The sequence below is a fragment of the Lithobates pipiens genome, unplaced genomic scaffold (assembly GCF_037356315.1).
Source record: "Lithobates pipiens isolate NorthernLeopardFrog02 unplaced genomic scaffold, aLitPip1_a1.2 Scaffold_19, whole genome shotgun sequence".
NCBI lineage: Eukaryota > Metazoa > Chordata > Amphibia > Anura > Ranidae > Lithobates > Lithobates pipiens.
The window spans coordinates 403600003-403618598 of NW_027507764.1; the positions used below are offsets into that span (position 1 = coordinate 403600003).

General features: G+C 45.5%; 1 protein-coding gene across 1 annotated transcript in view; it reads right to left on the bottom strand.

Annotated features, from left to right (window-relative positions):
* Positions 1–220: 220 nt before the first annotated feature.
* The window catches only part of CIDEA (cell death inducing DFFA like effector a), a 62178-nt gene continuing 43802 nt past the window's right edge, over positions 221–18596 (bottom strand). Inside the window, exon 5 of the mRNA XM_077492423.1 lies at positions 221–1992. Coding sequence (XP_077348549.1) covers positions 1863–1992 — 130 coding nt within the window. The 3' untranslated portion in view covers positions 221–1862. The remainder of the gene's footprint in view (positions 1993–18596) is intronic.

Genomic DNA, 18596 nt, shown 5'->3' on the forward strand with positions numbered 1-18596 from the left:
CCTGGAACTCCTCAGAGCACATCTTCACTTGTGACCAACACCTTAGACACTGGTGAAAAAAACAGAGGTGTTTCCGATATGGGAGGGGTTATATAGGGAGGCAACTTCCTGTTTAGGGTGTGCCAGTGTCCATCACCTGAAGGTGGCCTATCACCCACATAGTAATCACTATGGTGCTCTATATCCCATGATGTACGATAAAGAAATGATAGCGATATACTTCTTCTGAAAGACAAAATTTATGCTGAAACCTTGAATAAAAATATGTTGCATTTACTAACTGACTAATTAGAACAAAGACAAAAATGTAATGAGATGCTTTATCGTTCAACATCGAAACATACAACTGAAATGTAAACATGTTAAATAAAGTGTGTTTTAGGTGAACATAGTCTGATTTAAGAAATATCAGTACTTGCTGTCTGTCCTCAATTCATGAAATGGGTTTATTTAGCAACTTAAAGCAAAGAATAACAATGTGCAGTAAATCCATGTGCAATCTATCTGAAATATGCTAGAGTTGGTCTGTGGTCTCTAAGCTGCCCAAAGATTACTGCTGATTGCTTTAAATAACTGCATACTTCTGTTTGCCAGGACTGCTGAACTTTAGATCTTTAGAAGCATCTTCTGGGCCAGGATTTTACAAAATATTTTTTTTTTGCTTAGCAAACAGAACCATAGATTTATCTGCTACTTAAATTAGTCCTTAAAGCTGATCTCCAGGTTTTAGTGAAGTTTACCTTTCAAGCTGGTCCAAATGAACCATTACTTTCCAGATGTGCCTTCAAACTGTATGTAACCTCAACTTTTCTGTTAAAAAAAAACATATGTACAGTATAGAGCTCTGTGTTCTGGCAGTGAGATAGGAACTTACAGTCTCATTCCCAGAACAAAATCAAAACTGGTTGAGCAATGCTCAGCCATTTACAGGGAGATTTGTATTCTAGAAATAAATACAAAGTTTCCTCTGAATGGCTGAGTCAGAGCGTGATGTCACCCTCCCAGCCCAGGAATCATGAGAATACAAATCTCCTCATAAATGGCTAAGCAATGGATGCTCAACCTGTGGCCCTCCAGCTGTTGTGGAACTACAACTCCAATCATGCCTCTGCCTTTGGGAGTCATGCTTATAACTGTCAACAGCTTGCAATGCCTCATGAGACTTGTGGTTCCGCAACAGCTGGAGGGACACAGATTGAGCACCCATGGGCTAAGCAGTACTCAGTCCAACTTGATTTTGTTGTGGGAGTGTGATGGGAATCTCCATCCTGCAGCCAGAACACAGGGCTGCACTCTGTATGGAGCCGAGGCTATATACCGCTTATACAGCGCACACAGCAGACACATCTGTTAGTGACTGTAATAGTTAATTTGGTAGGAACAAATGATTTCAACTTCAATAAAAGCTGGAGATCAGCTGACTGAAATTTGGCCAGTTCAGCAGGAACAATCAAATTTCGATCTGCGTTTGGCAGTTCCAACTCAAAAGTCAATTGTTTAATAAACTCTTGTTGGAGGGACATGTTGAAAATATTCCTTAATCAGCAGCTGCAGGCAATCAACATCACCTGCTGATCAGTGTATTGCCATTGTCAAACTACAATTTCCAGGTAAGTGCAATTCTTCCATCCACATCATTTATATGGATGGAGGCAACCCGGTGGCTGAATGAAAAAAAAAAAAAAAAAAAACACAACAATGTATGGCCAGCTTTAGGCTTTGTGCAGATTGTGTCAATCAAAGTTATACATGGAAAGCAGTACATGGTTATTAAATAAGCCCAAAAGTGCTTAACTACAAAAAACATAATGGTGTCCTTAGTTTTAGGTCCATGACATTTCTCTTTTCCTGTGGCTTGTGTGTTAAGATCTCTGCATCCTCCTAGTTGTTCGTTCTTGAGGGTCCTCAGCCCACTGCATCATAAATGATCCACCATACAGCAGAAAATGTCCAGCTACCTGGGCCAAATGTGAAAGGAGGCGCACAAAACTTCTACAATTTAGAAAAGAGAAAAAGAATTGGGCTTAAGGGAAAAAAAAATTAGCCAAACTTTCCTATTCTCCTCTACTACAGAGTAACATGATGTATAACCCATTTGCATTGGTCAAAAAAAACAAAAAAAAAAAACACACCACACACAAAATAAATAAATAACGTAGGAACTTTATACCTTGCATCTCCTTGAAACATGCCTCAGAACTCTAGAAACCCCATGTTCTCCAATATGAAATCTGAAAGCTTTAACTCTTCCTGGCATTCATAATATGCTGGGCCAGCCATTTTGCCTCCCAGACATTTCTACTGGCAGACGAGGAAATATTTTATTCTGAGAACTAGATTTTAAGGGAATGCTGTCGACAGGTTCATTTTAATACATGGGCTCTGCCCCGGTGCCCCAGGTGCATGGGAGGCCCATGATAATCTTGCATTATATCATACTTGCCAACTGTCGCAGATTTGCCAGGACTGTGACACTTTTTACTAAGCTGTACTGGGATGGCCACATCTTGAAACCTGTACTTTGTCCTCCTTATTATCCCAGTATTGTGACCCACCCCCCCCCCCCCCCTAACTGTTCATTTCTGCCTCTCTACCTGTACTATGCCCTTTGTGTATTGATAAACATAGGTTTAATTGTATTCCATCATCTATTTATAATTACATTTTTGAGAGTAGGTGCGTAAATTGGGGAAGGCTAGTAGGGGCCCCAGTGCATTACTTTGCCCAGGAGCCCATGATGTTATTAAGACACCCCTGCCTGTCACCACCTATAATGTCTATTTTATTACTCCATAAGTTTCATATGCACCCACTAATGAATGAAAAGGTTTGCATTTACAAGCGCTGTTTCCCATTCCAACACTTTTGGGCAATACAGATGCTGGTATCTTTGCACTGTTGCAGCAACTGTAACTCACCTGTAACATAGCACAAGTTTGGTTCACCAGTAAGGCCACCAATAGGGATGAGCCGAACACCTCCCGGTTCGGTTCGCACCAGAACTTTCGAACGGACCCCAAATTCGAACGAACTTTAGAACCCCATTGAAGTCTATGGGACTCGAACGTTCGAAATTAAAAGTGCTAATTTTAACGGCTAATATGCAAGATACTGTCCTAAAAAGGGTTTGGGGACCTGGCTCCGGCCCCAGGGGACATGGGTCAATGCCTAAAATGTTTTTAAAAATGGCCGTTTTGGCGGGAGCACTGATTTTAATGATGATTAAAGTGAAAAAAAAAAAGTGAAATATTCAAATATGGTGCCTGGGGGTGTCTGTAGTATGCCTGTGAAGTGCCATGTGTTTCCCGTGTTTAGAACAGTCCCTGCACAAAATGACATTAAACAGAAATAACATCATTGAAAACTGCTTGCGGTTTTAATGTTATATCTGGTTCCTGCAATATGGTTGAAAATCATTGAGAAAAATGGCATGGGTAGCCCTCCCTGCCCATTACCAGCCCCTTTGGGTCTTGTACGCATATCAAGGGGAACCCCGTACCCATATTAAAAAAAGGAAATGCGTGTGGCCCCCAGGCCCTATATACTCAGAACAGCAGTATACAGGTGGTGCAAACAAGACAGGGACTGTGTAGGTTTGTTGTGTTAAGTTGAATCTGTTTGTAATTTTCAACTGGTACATTTTTAAAGTGTAGCTCCAGTCAAAAAAACTATTTTTAAGCTTTTTGGAAAACATAGGGAAGGGTTATCACCCCTGTATAATTTGTTTTGTCGTACATCTTTTTTCATCTCACTTGCTGTTGTCTCCTTCCGTTTGCAAGTAGGAGATGTTTGTAAGTTGGATGTTTGAAAGTAGGGGCCTGCCCTATATGCTCTGCAGAAATGGCGGAACAAGGTGTTGGTTTTGCCACAACATTGTAAGCCCTCAAAGTGACTCTTGCTGGGCGCTGGAGCGCCCTGCTGTGAACGATTATATCAAGAATTGTAATTACATGCCATTGTTGAACAGTGGTAGAAAAATTGACCTTTGGTGGTTGTGGTGCTGGTGCCACAACACTACAAGTCCTCACAGTTACTCTGGGTGGGCACAGGAATGGGCCCTCCTGTGAAATATTATATCAAGAATTGTAATTACATGTCCCTGTTAAACAGGGGCAGAAAAATTGGGCTTTAGGCACTGGTGCTGGTGCCACCACACTGCAACCTCTCCCATATACTCTAGTTTTATTGCAGGAATTAGCCCTGCTGCAAAGCATTGCATCAAAAATTGTACTTAAACGCCCCTGTTAAACAGGGGCAGAAAAATTAGGCTGATGGCATCACCCAGAACCAGAAATGTTCTTCCAACATATCAGCGGAGGAGGAAGAAGATAGACAATCAACATAACAGGACAGTCACTCAGCATCAGCATAGGCAGTCTTGAAGGGATGTGATATTTCAAAAAAAATTATTCGGTTACATCAGCTTCAGGTGCTTGGTAGCTGTGGGTGATCCAAGACTGATTCATCTTGATGAAGGTCAGTCGATCAACTGATTCGGTGGACAGGCGCACCCTGTGATCGCTAACAAAGCCACCAGCAGCACTGAAGGTGCGTTCCGAAAGAACGCTGGATGCAGGACAGGCCAGTAGCTCAATTGCATACCGTGCAAGCTCTGGCCAGTGATCCATCCTCAAGACCCAGTAAGCCAGAGGATTTTCGGTGGGAAAGGTGTCCAAGTCTAACCTTGCCCCTAGGTATTCCTGCACAATGTAAATCAGACGCTGGCGATGGTTGCTGGAACCGATTATACCTTGGGGCTGCAGACTAAAAAATTGTCTGAAAGCATCAGTCAGACGGCCACCTTCTCCACCGCTCCTTCTGACCGATGCCTCAGCAACACGTTGTCCAGGACCAGGAGTCCTCCCAGTCTCTGGGAACGCGTTGCACAGACCTTTCTGCAAGGCCTCCCGGAGATGTCTCATCCTCTGCTCCCTCTGCGATGGCAAGATAAGGTTGGCAACCTTACCCTTGTACCGTGGATCAAGGAGAGTGGCCAGCCAGTAATGGTCCCTCTCCTTGATCCGAAGAATACGAGGATCCTTCCGCAGGCTTTGCAGGATCAGGGAGGCAATGCAGCGTAGGTTAGCTGAGGCATTCGGTCCGGAGTCCTCTGGGTCACTAAGGGCAACATGATCCGCAGCTACCTCCTCCCAGCCACGTACAAGTCCTCGTGATTCTTGGGACTGTAAATCATCCCTACAAAACTGCTGATGCTGAGTGCCAGCCTCCACCTTCATGCTGACACAATCATCCTCCTCCTCCTCTTCCTCCTCCTCATCCTCTTCCTGTGTGATAGGTGGCACAGCAGGAACACTGTCTGGATAAAGGGGGCCTTGAGAGGCAAGGAAGTCCTCCTCTTCCTGCCTCTGTTCTGCCTCAAGTGCCTTGTCCATTATTCCACGCAGCGTATGCTCCAAGAGGTGGACAAGTGGTACAGTGTCACTGATGCATGCACTGTCACTGCTCACCATCCTTGTGGCCTCCTCAAATTGTGACAGGACAGTGCATGCATCCCTGATCATGCCCCACTGGCGTGGTGAGAAAAAACCGAGCTCCCCTGACCCTGTCCTGGTGCCGTAGTCGCACAGGTACTCATTGATGGCCCTCTGCTGCGTGTGCAGCCGCTGCAGCATGGCCAACGTTGAGTTCCACCTGGTGGGCATGTCACATATAAGGCGGTTCTTGGGCAGGTTCAACTCCTTTTGGAGCTCAGCCAGCCGAGCACAGGCATTAAATGATCGGCGGAAATGCACACAGACTTTCCTGGCCTGCTTCAGGACATCCTGTAAGCCGGGGTACCTGCCCAAGAACCGCTGCACCACTAGGTTAAGGACGTGAGCTACACAGGGCACATGGGTCAGTTGTCCCTGTCGGAAGGTGGAGAGGAGGTTGGTGCCATTGTCACAAACCACCATTCCTGGCTTAAGCTGGCGTGGCGTCAACCACCTCTCGGCCTGCCCCTGCAGAGCTGACAAAACATCCACCCCAGTGTGGCTCCTGTCCCCCAAACAAACCAGCGCAAGCACGGCATGGCATCGTTTTGCCTGCGTACTTGCGTAGCCCCTGGAACGCCTACGGAGCACCGCTGGTTCTGAGGACAGAGCACTGAAATAAGAAGAGGAGGGGGTGGAGGAGGGAGGTGTGTCCCAACCAATAGTAGCATTTTTGAGGCGTGGTGGCGGAACAACCTCCAACACTACTGCACCTTGTCCTGCATCCTTCCCAGCTGCCAGAAGAGTGACCCAATGGGCCGTGAAAGACAGGTAACGTCCCTGTCCATGCCTGCTGGACCATGAGTCAGCAGTAATATGCACCTTACCGCTGACCGCCCTGTCCAGCGAGGCAAGGACATTGCCTTCCACATGCCGGTAGAGAGCCGGAATCGCCTTCCGTGAGAAAAAGTGGCGTTTGGGGACCTGCCACTGAGGAACCGCACATTGTACAAACTCATGGAAGGGGGCCGAGTCTACCAACTGAAAAGGCAGCAGTTGAAGTGCTAGCAATTTAGCCAAGCTAGCATTCAACCGCTGGGCATGTGGATGGCTGGGAGTGAACTTCTTTCGCCGGTCCAGCAGCTGGGGCAGGGACATTTTCCTACTATAATGGGACGTGGGTGTACTGCTAGCAGAGTGCCCGGAAGCACTTGGCTGTGACACACCTAATTCTACACCTTCATTCCTTTCAGAGCAGGTTTCAGAGAGGACTGAAGGTCTAGTGGGGTTGGAGATGCCAGCTGATGAGGAGCAAGGAGAGGTCCGCTTTGTTCTTTGGTGTGGGTCTTTGAGGTACGCTTGCCAACGAGCTGCATGGCAGGTCAACATATGTCTGGTCAAGCATGTGGTGCCCAAGCGGCTGATGTTTTGGCCACGCGAGATACGCTTGAGACATATGTTGCAAATAGCAGCGGTGCGATCTGATGCACTCGTCTCAAAAAAGGCCTACACCAAAGAACTTTTAGAATAACGCGCAGAGGCAGCGCCCTGCACAGGCGGAGCTCTGCGGTGTGATTCAGTCGGTGTGCTGCCCCTAAGCTGGCCCCCGGAGGGCATCCTGCATCATTGGACATGTGCCTCCTCCTCCTCCCTCCTACCAGGCACCCACGCGGAGTCAGTGCCCTCATCATCCCCTCCCTCTTCATTGCTGTAGCAAACCTGGCAGTATGCTGCAGCTTGTGGAACATGACTGCCAGATTGCTGTCCTTCTTGAGCATCCCCTCTCTCTGCGCTCACGCTACTGCCTTCCTCTAGCTGAGTGTCATCATCAGAGCCTACAAAACACTGGGCATCCTCCTGGAGCATGTACCCAACACTGTGCTCAAAGAGTTTAGGAGACTCCTCAGGAGGACGTGGTGGGTCTAGGGAAGGAGTCACTGATGATGACATTGAGAGGAGGGAAGACGATGCGTTGGCAGCTGCTTTGCTAGTACCCTGAGACTGGGTGAGAGAGGATGAGGAGGATGAAGAGGGCTTGGTCATCCACTCTACCAAGTCGTTGGCATGTTGCGGTTCAACATGTCCAGCTGCCGAAAAGAAGGACAAGCGTGTCCCATGGCCACGTGCTGATGACAATGCACCGCGTCCACGACCAGCACTGTTGTCTCTAGACACAGAGCCTGCTTGCCCTCTTTTATCGGCTCGCGCCTGTCTGCCTCTCCTTGCTGGCCTTCCAGACATGGTAATGGCCTGAAGGGAGTTGGGTAAAACAGCAGTGTAATGGAGTCACACAACACCCACTAAGCCCTGCAGATGGCTCTATTAGAGAACAGCAATAAACGGTAGATACAGGTGTATATTGTGCTGGAGTCACACAACACCCACTAACTCCTGCAGATGCCTTTATTATAGAACACCAGAGATAAAGGGGTATACTGTAATTGAGTCACACAACACCCACTAAGCCCTGCAGATGCCTCTATTAGAGAACAGCAATAAAGGGTAGATACAGGTGTATATTGTGCTGGAGGCACAAAAAACCCACTAACTCCTGCAGATGCCTTTATTATAGAACACCAGAGATAAAGGGGTATATACAGATGTGTACTGTGCTGTGCTGGAGGCGGGCTTATATAGTGTGGGGCGTGTACTACACAGCCTGAGCTATGATTGGCCACAGGCATCCTGCCTGTGGCCAATCATGGCTCTCCTCGCTGCTGGCGCTGTGATTGGCCAAGCATGCGGGGTCACAGTGCATGCTTGGCCAATCATGAGCCAGCAATGCACTGTGATGACGCAGTGCATTGTGGGCCGTGAGTGCCACACGAATTTGGCGCGAACGGCCCATAACGTTCGGAATTCGCCGAACGGGCGAACAGCCGATGTTCGAGTCGAACGTATGTTCGACTCGAACACGAAGCTCATCCCTAGCCACCAAGTAACACCTCATAAGCTTTATACAAAAAAGTATTCATTACCAACATGAGATGTTGTAGGGAATTTAAGAGGAAATGTTTAGGGTAATAAAAATGTATACCGTAATTGTGGGCAGTGGCATCGGAGGGGGGGGGGTGGCTGACCGGGGCTATACAAGGCCAGACTGCCCTGTGGCTGCTTTGCTGGGCCAATCCTGGCATTGCAAGGGCTGCCTCTGAAGGCAGGAGGGGGCGATCGATGCCAGATTACACAGAGCAGGGGGCCTCCCGCTTACCGGGCGCAGTGAAGTCCTGCCTCTTGAACTGGCTCCTATGATGGACATCACACTGGTCCAATACTGTGGATGTGTGACGTCCATCATAGAAGCCGGTCCATGAGGCGAAACTTTGACAGAGAGCCGGGTAAGCGGGAGTTCCCTGCTCTGTGTAAACCAGCAGCTCTCCTCTCCCCATGGCTGCACTAACGAGGCTGCGCTGGCGGACACTGGCAAAGCCGAGCTTATAGGCACAGGCAAGGCTGCACTAACGTGTACTGATCAGGCTGCATTAATGCTTACTGAATAGGCTGCATTAATGGGCACTGATCAGGCTGAGCCATGCAGCAACCAGCAAGTGAGCCTACATCCCCAGATGCTGGGCTTGGGCTGGACTTTCTTTAAAATGTGGAAGGGGTTATCAAATTTACCTTCAGGCTGAAGCCCCTGGTCTTTTTCCCACCTAGTGACACCCCTGATTGTGGGTTAAAGCTGAAGCAGGTTGATAAGCTAAATTCAGGGCCTACTTCATATTTATCCAAACTATTGTTTGTTTAAGCAGGAGACTATAAAATCTAGACTATATTGCACATTTCTAAAACTGGTTTTATTTCCATATAAAAATAAGATATTATTGTCTTAACAAATTCAAAAGAAAAAAAAAATAGGATTTTTTAAAACAGCTTACCTGTAAAATCCTTTTCTTTGATGTACATCTGGGGACACAGTGCCGTAGTAATAACTATGTGGGTTATATCAGCATATAAGGTGCTGGACACTGGCACGGGAATCCTGCCTATCGACATACTTCCTGGGGTGCCAACCCCTGGATCCATACCAAGAAAAATACGCCTTCCAGATTCTATAGTAAGTGATTCTGGAAGCCAGCTTCCTGGGCCTAGTCAAAGTAGACACTACTGAAGGAGATCATCCATGATTTTTTCTAGAGTGGGATTCAACAGTCAAACCTGTTAAACCCCTTGTCCTTAGGATGAAATACCGGACCTTGTGCAATAAGGTCTGGCTAAAATTGGCAGAGTCAAAGGACTCCTACTGCCATCTTTATGATCTCGATAAATTAAGATGTTCTGGGACCCGACTGGGGCCACCAGAATCACCTCCTTCTGTTCCTGCTTAATCCTGCAGAGAAGGCGCTGAAGTAGCAGAGCTAGAGGAAATGCATAGATCAGGAAAACTGATCCCCTGGGAAGACTAATGCGTCTGTTCCACCTGTTTGACAAAGTTGTCAACCTTATTAATGAATGTAGATGCGAATAGGTCCATGTCCGGAGTACCCCATCTGACATATTGCTAGGAAGATGTCGGGGTGAAGAGATCATTCTCCCGGAAATAATTGTTGGCACCTCAAGTAGTACGCCTGAAATATTAAAATTGCCGATAGGCAAGGAGTGTTGTGTTCTGCCAAAGCAAGAACATTATTCACCTCTTTTTTGGGCTGCACGACTTCTCGTGTCTCCCCTGGTGATTAATGTAAGCCACCGCCGTGGCTCTGTCAGACTGAATCCTGTAAAGACCGTCCCGTAATCTGACCGCCAAGATTCTATGGCCAGATGTTCTGCCTGAAACTTCCAACAAAGTTGATAAGCAAGGTCCTCTAACCTGGACCATCCCCCGGGACAGAATATTCTTCCAGGGCTGCTCCCCAGCCTGGAAGGCTGGCATCTGTTGTTAACTTGCAGGATAAAGATTTTCCCTCCTGCTGGATAACAACCACCAATTTAGGCTCTGACCTATGTCGGGAGCCAAGCGTACTGGAAACAAACAAGGCCTGAATCCTCTTTATTCCAGACCGACAGGATGGTGTCTTGAAGCAGTCTTTGAATAAAACTGCGCGTAAGGGACGGCCCTGAAGGAGGCCCCCATTTCCCCTAAAAATCTTCTGCAGCCGAATGAAGGAATTTTCCTTTATCCTGATAAGTTGAATTAGTCCTACAATGGAACCGATTCACGACTGGGGTAAGAATACCTTCTTCTGTATAGTATCTATAACCAGCCCCCAAGTAACCTCCTTGATGGTTTTAAGGAGAATCTTCCTAGGCTGAGAATCCAACCTAGAGATTTCAGATATCTACAGCTGAGATCAGGCTCTGGTTTTAGACCTGAGACTGAATAATCTATTAAAAGTAGATCTTCTAATAGGCTAGGACCGTTATGCCTTGAGCCCTTAACCTGGCTAAAGGAAGTGCCAGAATCTTTCAGAACACTCGTGCTGTGGCTAAGCCTAATGGCAGTGCCACGATAACAATAATTTTATATTTCAAAACCGCAGAGATTTCTGGTAAGCGGGAAACTATGGCACATGGAGATATGCAACTCCCCTCCTTGCAGGATGGACACTGCCGATCGAATTATGAAATGATAGGATGTTCAAGTGCCGATTCAGATCTCCGAGATCTAGAATGGGTCTTACCCCTCTGTTTGGCTCTGGGACCTTAAAATGTTTGAGCCAAAAAAACCCTGTTCCACTAAGGGAATATCTGATATCACCGACTGGGATAACAGCTGATCCAGAGGCCAGAAAGAGAGACTTCTCTTCTTTCGCTTTCTTTTTTTGTCTGGAACCTTAGGAACACTCTTTGAGGGGACGGACATCTTGCATAAAGACTGTCTCAGCAGCCCCAAGGACCCCACAGGCAGCACCCAAACAGGACCCGAACCCCAGACCCTCAGATCAAAAGCCGACTGGGCCATCCGGGCTTCTGAAACTCTAGCTGTAACCTAGAGAAGAAAATCGCAGAACTCCCTCTGCTCTTGACATTGTTCTTGCCAGACTTTGAGAATCGCAGGACCTTTCCCCTCACCCGAATTAGTGGGGGTGCTCCTTCATGCGAAGGCCTTAGCATTCTGCTTTATGGGCTTTCTGCCCAAGATCCTGGTGCTGCCCCTGGGAACTAAGGCATAGGAGAGGCTGCACGATTAAAGGAGAACTGTGTGAACCTCCTTTTACTGGTAAAAAGAGCTTTACCCCTTTTGGATGTACTTATCCATTCTAAATAGTCATACCCCAGAAAGGGAAACAGACTGGCTAAGGGTTTTCACCTGGTGCTTTGGCTGATTAATATTTCAGCCACGTACCTCTGCAAAAATGCACCAGCCCAAGTATAAGCCATAGGGCTTAAACGATCGGATCCTTCATAGCATCTGTGAGACACAGTGCATCAAATACACCAGCCCCTTGCCAGGCCTGCTGATCAGGCAGAACTTTCAGGTATCTCACACCTGTTCCTTAACCCCTTGGAGTCCATCTTCCAATGCATTGGCAATCTTGTGTTTGAAAGGAAAATCCAACCTTAACTTGCTGGATCCTTTAACATCAGTGCATTATCAACTGGACATGCGAGACTCTGCTCACTGAGGTGATTGCAGCATTAATAGCTGGAACCCCCCCCCCCCCATTTCTTTCATATACATTTTTCCATTCAGAATATATAGCTATGCATGAATAGGAAAAAACATCCCCAGGTGGGGGAGGTTCAAATGAACCCTATTAGAGGCAGATACCTCAAAAGCCTGTGCTGCAGGCAACAAAGGGGTTAAGTAAGGGAGTAGACAAACACCTGACCTGTGTGGCTACTCCCTCCCTGTTAGGATCCTCCGAAGGAAAAATAAGTATCTTCCAATATTTGGGAAGATCTACCTGATCTTCTGTACCTCAACAAAAGGGCCCTGAGGACTAGATGGGAATCTGCTATGTTTAGTTCTACTATGGAGAGACATCATATCAATAATATTTTAAATGGTAAAAGAAAAAACCTGTTTGTATGAAATACACAGGCACAGAAGTGTTCTACCCTAGACGGCTCATCTGATTGGCCGTATTCTACTTTTTTACCTCTCAGGTGAGGAAGACATTCTTTTGGAAGGGTTTTTAGTTTGTTGTATACCATTAAGCCCTTAGAACCCTTAGAGGAGTTCCTGGTCCCTTTGTCACTCATAGCTTACAGTACAATGCAGAGGCAGTACCAGCAAAAGAATGTTACACTTGCTAGGCTATAGTACAGTACAAAAGCTGCTATTAGTCCTAGCTATACAGTACAATGTTGTCAACAAAAGGGAGTTGCCCGTGTCACCAAACCTGACCAGCAACCATTCTGCTCTGTCCCTCCACCGCCAGACTGCAGCTTTTCCTGTATAGCTTAAATTACTTCCTCCACGTATGGCCGGCATATGGCGCCATTTAGCCACGCCCCCCATGCAAAAATTCAGGCTGCGATTTGCCCCAAAAAATTCCCCCCCCCCCCCCAAAAAAAAGAGGCAGCTCGCTGGCATTCAAGGAGTCAAAAACCGCCAATCTGGGGGCCCAGGAAGTGATCAGAACCCCCCTTCATACCTGAGGGTCTGAGCTAGCTTGAACAGAGAGGAGAGTGAAAGCTTCTGCTGTTTCCAGCGTCAGAATGGTGAATGCTCAATACAGCCTCCAGTACACATAGACATGACAACACAATACATGGAAGGAGAGATTCCTTGCAGAAAATCTCCCCTACCTTTCTGCCGCAGGGCTTTATCAGAGATAAAAAAAACAATCATCACCCTTCACAGTAGCCTCCGAGACCGGATCCGGTCAGGATGGCTGGCTCTCAAAGGATTACTGCCCGTGGAGCTCAGTACAACACATCCTTACACGTGCCCAACACCTTAGACATTGGCGAAAAAACGGAGGACTCCCAGTAATGGGAGGGGTTATATGGGGGAAGTTCACACCTTAAGGGGCGTGCCAATGTCCAGCAACCGATACGCCGATATAACCCACATAGTTATTACTATGGCTCTGTGTCCCCTGATGTAAGAAAAGAAAGAAATGATTCAACTTGTGTCAGCACCCTTTCAAAACAGTCTACACAATCAAAATTGATATTGCTGACATAACTAAAATAGGGTTTGACTTGATCTAGGAACTTACCAATATGAAAAATCATTACATGCACTAATACTGATTACATGGCATATATATTTTTGTGAAATAATCCATAAAATGTTCATAACGTATGTATTTTTAAGACAGTTATTTAATAAAAGCATTCTCATTAAAACTGAAAGAAAAAGTTAGATGGGTGGAGGTGGGCTATTCCCATAATGTGCAAGTACGTAAGCACACTTACCTCCTAGCGTGCTCTAATCCAGCACAGCAAGTTCTCGCTTGTAGTAAATACCTCATTTTCCCCCTGCACTGCCACCTTCTTTACCACTTCTAGGTCCCATGTCTCTCCTCTTCAACCACTGGGCAGCTGCTAGTGATGTAACTCTTGCACACACTTACACATGCTGGGAATATACACTGCACTGTACATGTATGCTTGACATGTAGAAAACTTACAGCAATATTTACAGGCATTTATTTCTTCTCAAGGAAATCACAGTGCTCCCCACAACTGGCCAGAAGGCCAGCACTATCTTTGATGGAGGCATTATTTAGGGTTAGCTACTTCTTGTTTTGAGATTCTGGCTCAGAGACGACGCAGTCACCCTGGTGCCTGTGCAGTTCTTGTCTGCCTTCACCAAAAGCTCACAAAAAGAAAATCAACCATCTGCTGCAGCTTGTCAGACTGTGGCTTACTACAAAGTTACGATACTGCAGTCTAATCACTGGGGAAGAGCAATGCTTCCTTCTGCCTACAGCAGACTGATGACATCATCCTACCATGGAGCATCATCATGCCCAGGCAAAGGCACTTGACAAGTTCAAGCACTGCTTTTTATATTATAGGAGTTTTTTTTATATACAGTACCTTGCGAAAGTATTCGGCCCCCTTGAACTTTTCAACCTTTTGCCACATTTCAGGCTTCAAACATAAAGATATAAATTTTTATTTTTTGTGAAGAATCACCAACAAGTGGGACACAATTGTGAAGTGGAACGAAATCTATTGGATTTTTGAAACTTTTTTAACCAATACAAAAATGAAAAGTGGGGCGTGCAAAATTATTCGGCCCCCTTGCGTTAATACTTTGTAGAGCCACCTTTTGCTGCGATTGCAGCTGCAAGTCGCTTGGGGTATGTCTCTATCAGTTTTGCATATCGAGAGACTGAAATTCTTGCCCATTCTTTCTTGCAAAACAGCTCGAGCTCAGTGAGGTTGGATGGACAGCGTTTGTAAACAGCAGTTTTCAGCTCTTTCCACAGATTCTCGATTGGATTCAGGTCTGGACTTTGACTTGGCCATTCTAACACCTGGATACATTTATTTGTGAACCATTCCTTTGTAGATTTTGCTGTATGTTTGGGATCATTGTCTTGTTGGAAGATAAATCTCCGTCCCAGTTTCAGGTCTTTTGCAGACTCCAACAGGTTTTCATCCAGAATGGTCCTGTATTTGGCTGCATCCATCTTCCCCTCAATTTTAACCATCTTCCCTGTCCCTGCTGAAGAAAAGCAGGCCCAAACCATGATGCTGCCACCACCATGTTTGACAGTGGGGATGGTGTGTTGAGGGTGATGAGCTGTGTTGCTTTTACGCCAAACATATAGTTTTGCATTGTGGGCAAAAAGTTCGATTTTGGTTTCATCTGACCAGAGCACCTTCTTCCACATGTTTGGTGTGTCTCCCAGGTGGCTTGTGGCAAACTTTAGACGAGATTTTATGGATATCTTTGAGAAATGGCTTTCTTCTTGCCACTCTTCCATAAAGGCCAGATTTGTGCAGTGTATGACTGATTGTTGTCCTATGGACAGACTCTCCCACCTCAGCTGTAGTTCTCTGCAGTTCATCCAGAGTGATCATGGGCCTCTTGGCTGCATCTCTGATCAGTCTTCTCCTTGTCTGAGCTGAAAGTTTAGAGGGACGGCCAGGTCTTGGTAGATTTGCAGTGGTCTGATACTCCTTCCATTTCAAAATGATCGCTTGCACAGTGCTCCTTGGGATGTTTAAAGCTTGGGAAATCTTTTTGTCTCCAAATCCAGCTTTAAACTTCTCCACAACAGTATTACGGACCTGCCTGGTGTGTTCCTTGGTCTTCATGATGCTCTCTGCGCTTTCAACAGAACCCTGAGACTATCACAGGGCAGGTGCATTTATACAGAGACTTGATTACACACAGGTGGATTCTATTTATCACCATCAGTCATTTAGGACAACATTGGATCATTCAGAGATCCTTGCTGAACTTCTGGAGTGAGTTTGCTGCACTGAAAGTAAAGGGGCTGAATAATTTTGCACGCACCACTTTTCAGTTTTTTATTTGCTAAAAAAGTTTAAATTATCTAAGAGATTTCGTTGCACTTCACAATTGTGTCCCACTTGTTGGTGATTCTTCACAAAAAATTTAAATTTTATATCTTTATGTTTGAAGCCTGAAATGTGGCAAAAGGTTGAAAAGTTCAAGGGGGCCGAATACTTTCGCAAGGCACTGTGTGTGTATATGTGTATATATATATATATATATATATATATATATATATATATATATATATATATATATATATATATAAAAATAAATATATAAACTTGTCACTGTATATTGGAATGCTAATGATCTCATTCCTCACATCCGTCCTCTGCATCCTCACTTAGCGACCTGAGTGAAGATGCGAGAAAAGGCCGGGTGTGCCGAATGAGCTCATTAGCATGTGACCCACCTTCCCTATTGCAACAGGAGAGGGAGAGAGAATTTTTCTGGTAAGAGTCTGATTCAAAGAGGGATCTGCTCATCCCTAATTTTTTTTTCCACGTGTGGAGAGGTGTTGGTGACAGCTTATCATCTCAGTGGGGCAATTAAAACACCATGTTGGACTTTACTACATGTATTGTAGAATCAATATAGTATACATTTGCATCGTATATTGGACATTTATATATGTATGCACTTTTCATGACAGCACATCTAGAATTATTGGATTGTGTTTTATGCTATGTAGCGCTGCCTTTATGTTTGTTATACTTTTTATGTTTAACACTTTCCATTGGTAGGTGTGTGTGGTAGCTGCTTTAGTCTTAATTTGCCATACTATTCACCCATTAAGGGAATTTGATTTGTTTTACTTATCCCATAAGCTTTTGTGACTGTAGGAAGGGGTTACATTTTTTATAATTTTTCATATATGTATTATATATCTCTACAATGAGGCACTCGAGTAGTATATTTGTGAAACGGGGGAATTACCCAATCATCAAAAGTAAGAACTCTATCAAATAACCAAAGATTTCCTGGTTGCATGGGGCCTGTCGGTGAACCCAGGCATACAGTTGTGCTCATAAGTTTGCATACCCTGGCAGAATTTATGATTTCTTGGCCATTTTTCAGAGAATATGAATGATAACAAAAACTTTTCTTTCACTCATAGTTAGTGTTTGGCTGAAGCCATTTATTATCAATCAACTGTGTTCACTCTTTTTAAAATCATAATGGCAACAGAAACTACCCAAATAACCCTGATCAAAAGTTTACATACCCTGGAGATTTTGGCCTGATAACATGCACACAAGTTGACACAAAGCGGTTTGAATGCCTAATAAAAAGGGTAACCATCCTCACCTGTGATCTGCTTATAATGAATGTGTGTTTATAAAAAGGCCATTGAGTTTCTGGACTCCGATAGACCCTTGCATCTTTCATCCAGTGCTGCATTGACCTTTGTGGATTCTGTCAAAGGATCTGCGGGAAAAGGTAGTTGAACTATAAAAACAGGAAAGGGATATAAAAAGATATCCAAGGAATTGAGAATGCCAGTCAGCAGTGTTCAAACTTTAATCAAGAAGCGGAAAATGAGGGGTTCTGTTGAAACCAAACCACGGGTCAGGTAGACCAACTAAAATTTCAGCTGCAACTGCCAGGAAAATTGTTCGGGATGCAAAGAAAAACCCACAAATAACTTCAATTGAAATACAGGACTCTCTGAAAACATGTGGTGTGGCTATTTCAGGATGCCCAGTAAGGAGGCATTTGAATAAAGATGGGCTGCATGGTCGAGTTGCCAGAAGAAAACCATTACTACGCAAATGCCACAAAGTATCCTGCTTACAATACGCCAAACAGCACAGAGACAAGCCTCAAACTTTCTGGCACAAAGTCATTTGGAGTGATGAGACCAAAATTGAGCATTTTGGCTACAACCATAAATGCTACATTTGGAGTAAACAAGGCCAATGAAGAAAGGTACGGAGGTGGGTCGTTGATGTTTTGGGGATGTGTGAGCTACAAAAGCACAGGAAATTTGGTCAAAATTGTTGGCAAGATGCAGTATGTTATCAAAAAATACTAGAGGAACATTTGCATTCATCAGCCAGGAAGCTGCGCATGAGACGTACTTGGACAGTCCAACATGACAATGATCCAAAATACAAGGCCAAGTCGACCTGTCATTGGCTACAGCAGAATTAAGTGAAGGTTATGGAGTGGTCATCTCAGTCTCTGTCAGACTGCTACTTACCAGACTGGTGAGTCCGCTTGGGCAGAGGGTGGTGTCCCTTACGTGTCCGTCTCGCGGCCCCTGGTAGAATAAACAGAAGGCACAGGAGTATGGAATGGCATTAGAGCGTGGGGATGAGGATCCAGATGCTGTAAGGTAGATAATCTTCAAGCAGCAGGCTAGTAAGCTGGAAAACAGGTAACAGGTTCAGAGCAGGAGCAGAGCAGACGGGTCTGAGCACAAGCAGGGTTTGGCAACACGCGAGCAGTGAGGTACAAAAGGAGCAGGCAGAAGCAGAGTCAAACAGGCCAAGGTCACGTGCAAGCAAAAGCCATGGGTATCCAAGTAGCAAGCCAGGTCGTCAGGAGATCAGGAACACAGGAACAGGTAACAGAAGCAAGGACACAGGGAGCTGATGATCAGGCAGCACAGAGCAGAGTGCACAGCAAACCTAAATAGGTGGTGCCAAATGTTGCGAATGTCGATGCACACACCCGCACACCAGTGCACACACCGGCGCCCACAGAAACATGCACACCAGCTCCCACAGAGGCATGCACCAGAGCAGCCAGCACAACGTCCAACAAGGTAACCTCTCTGACAGTCTCCT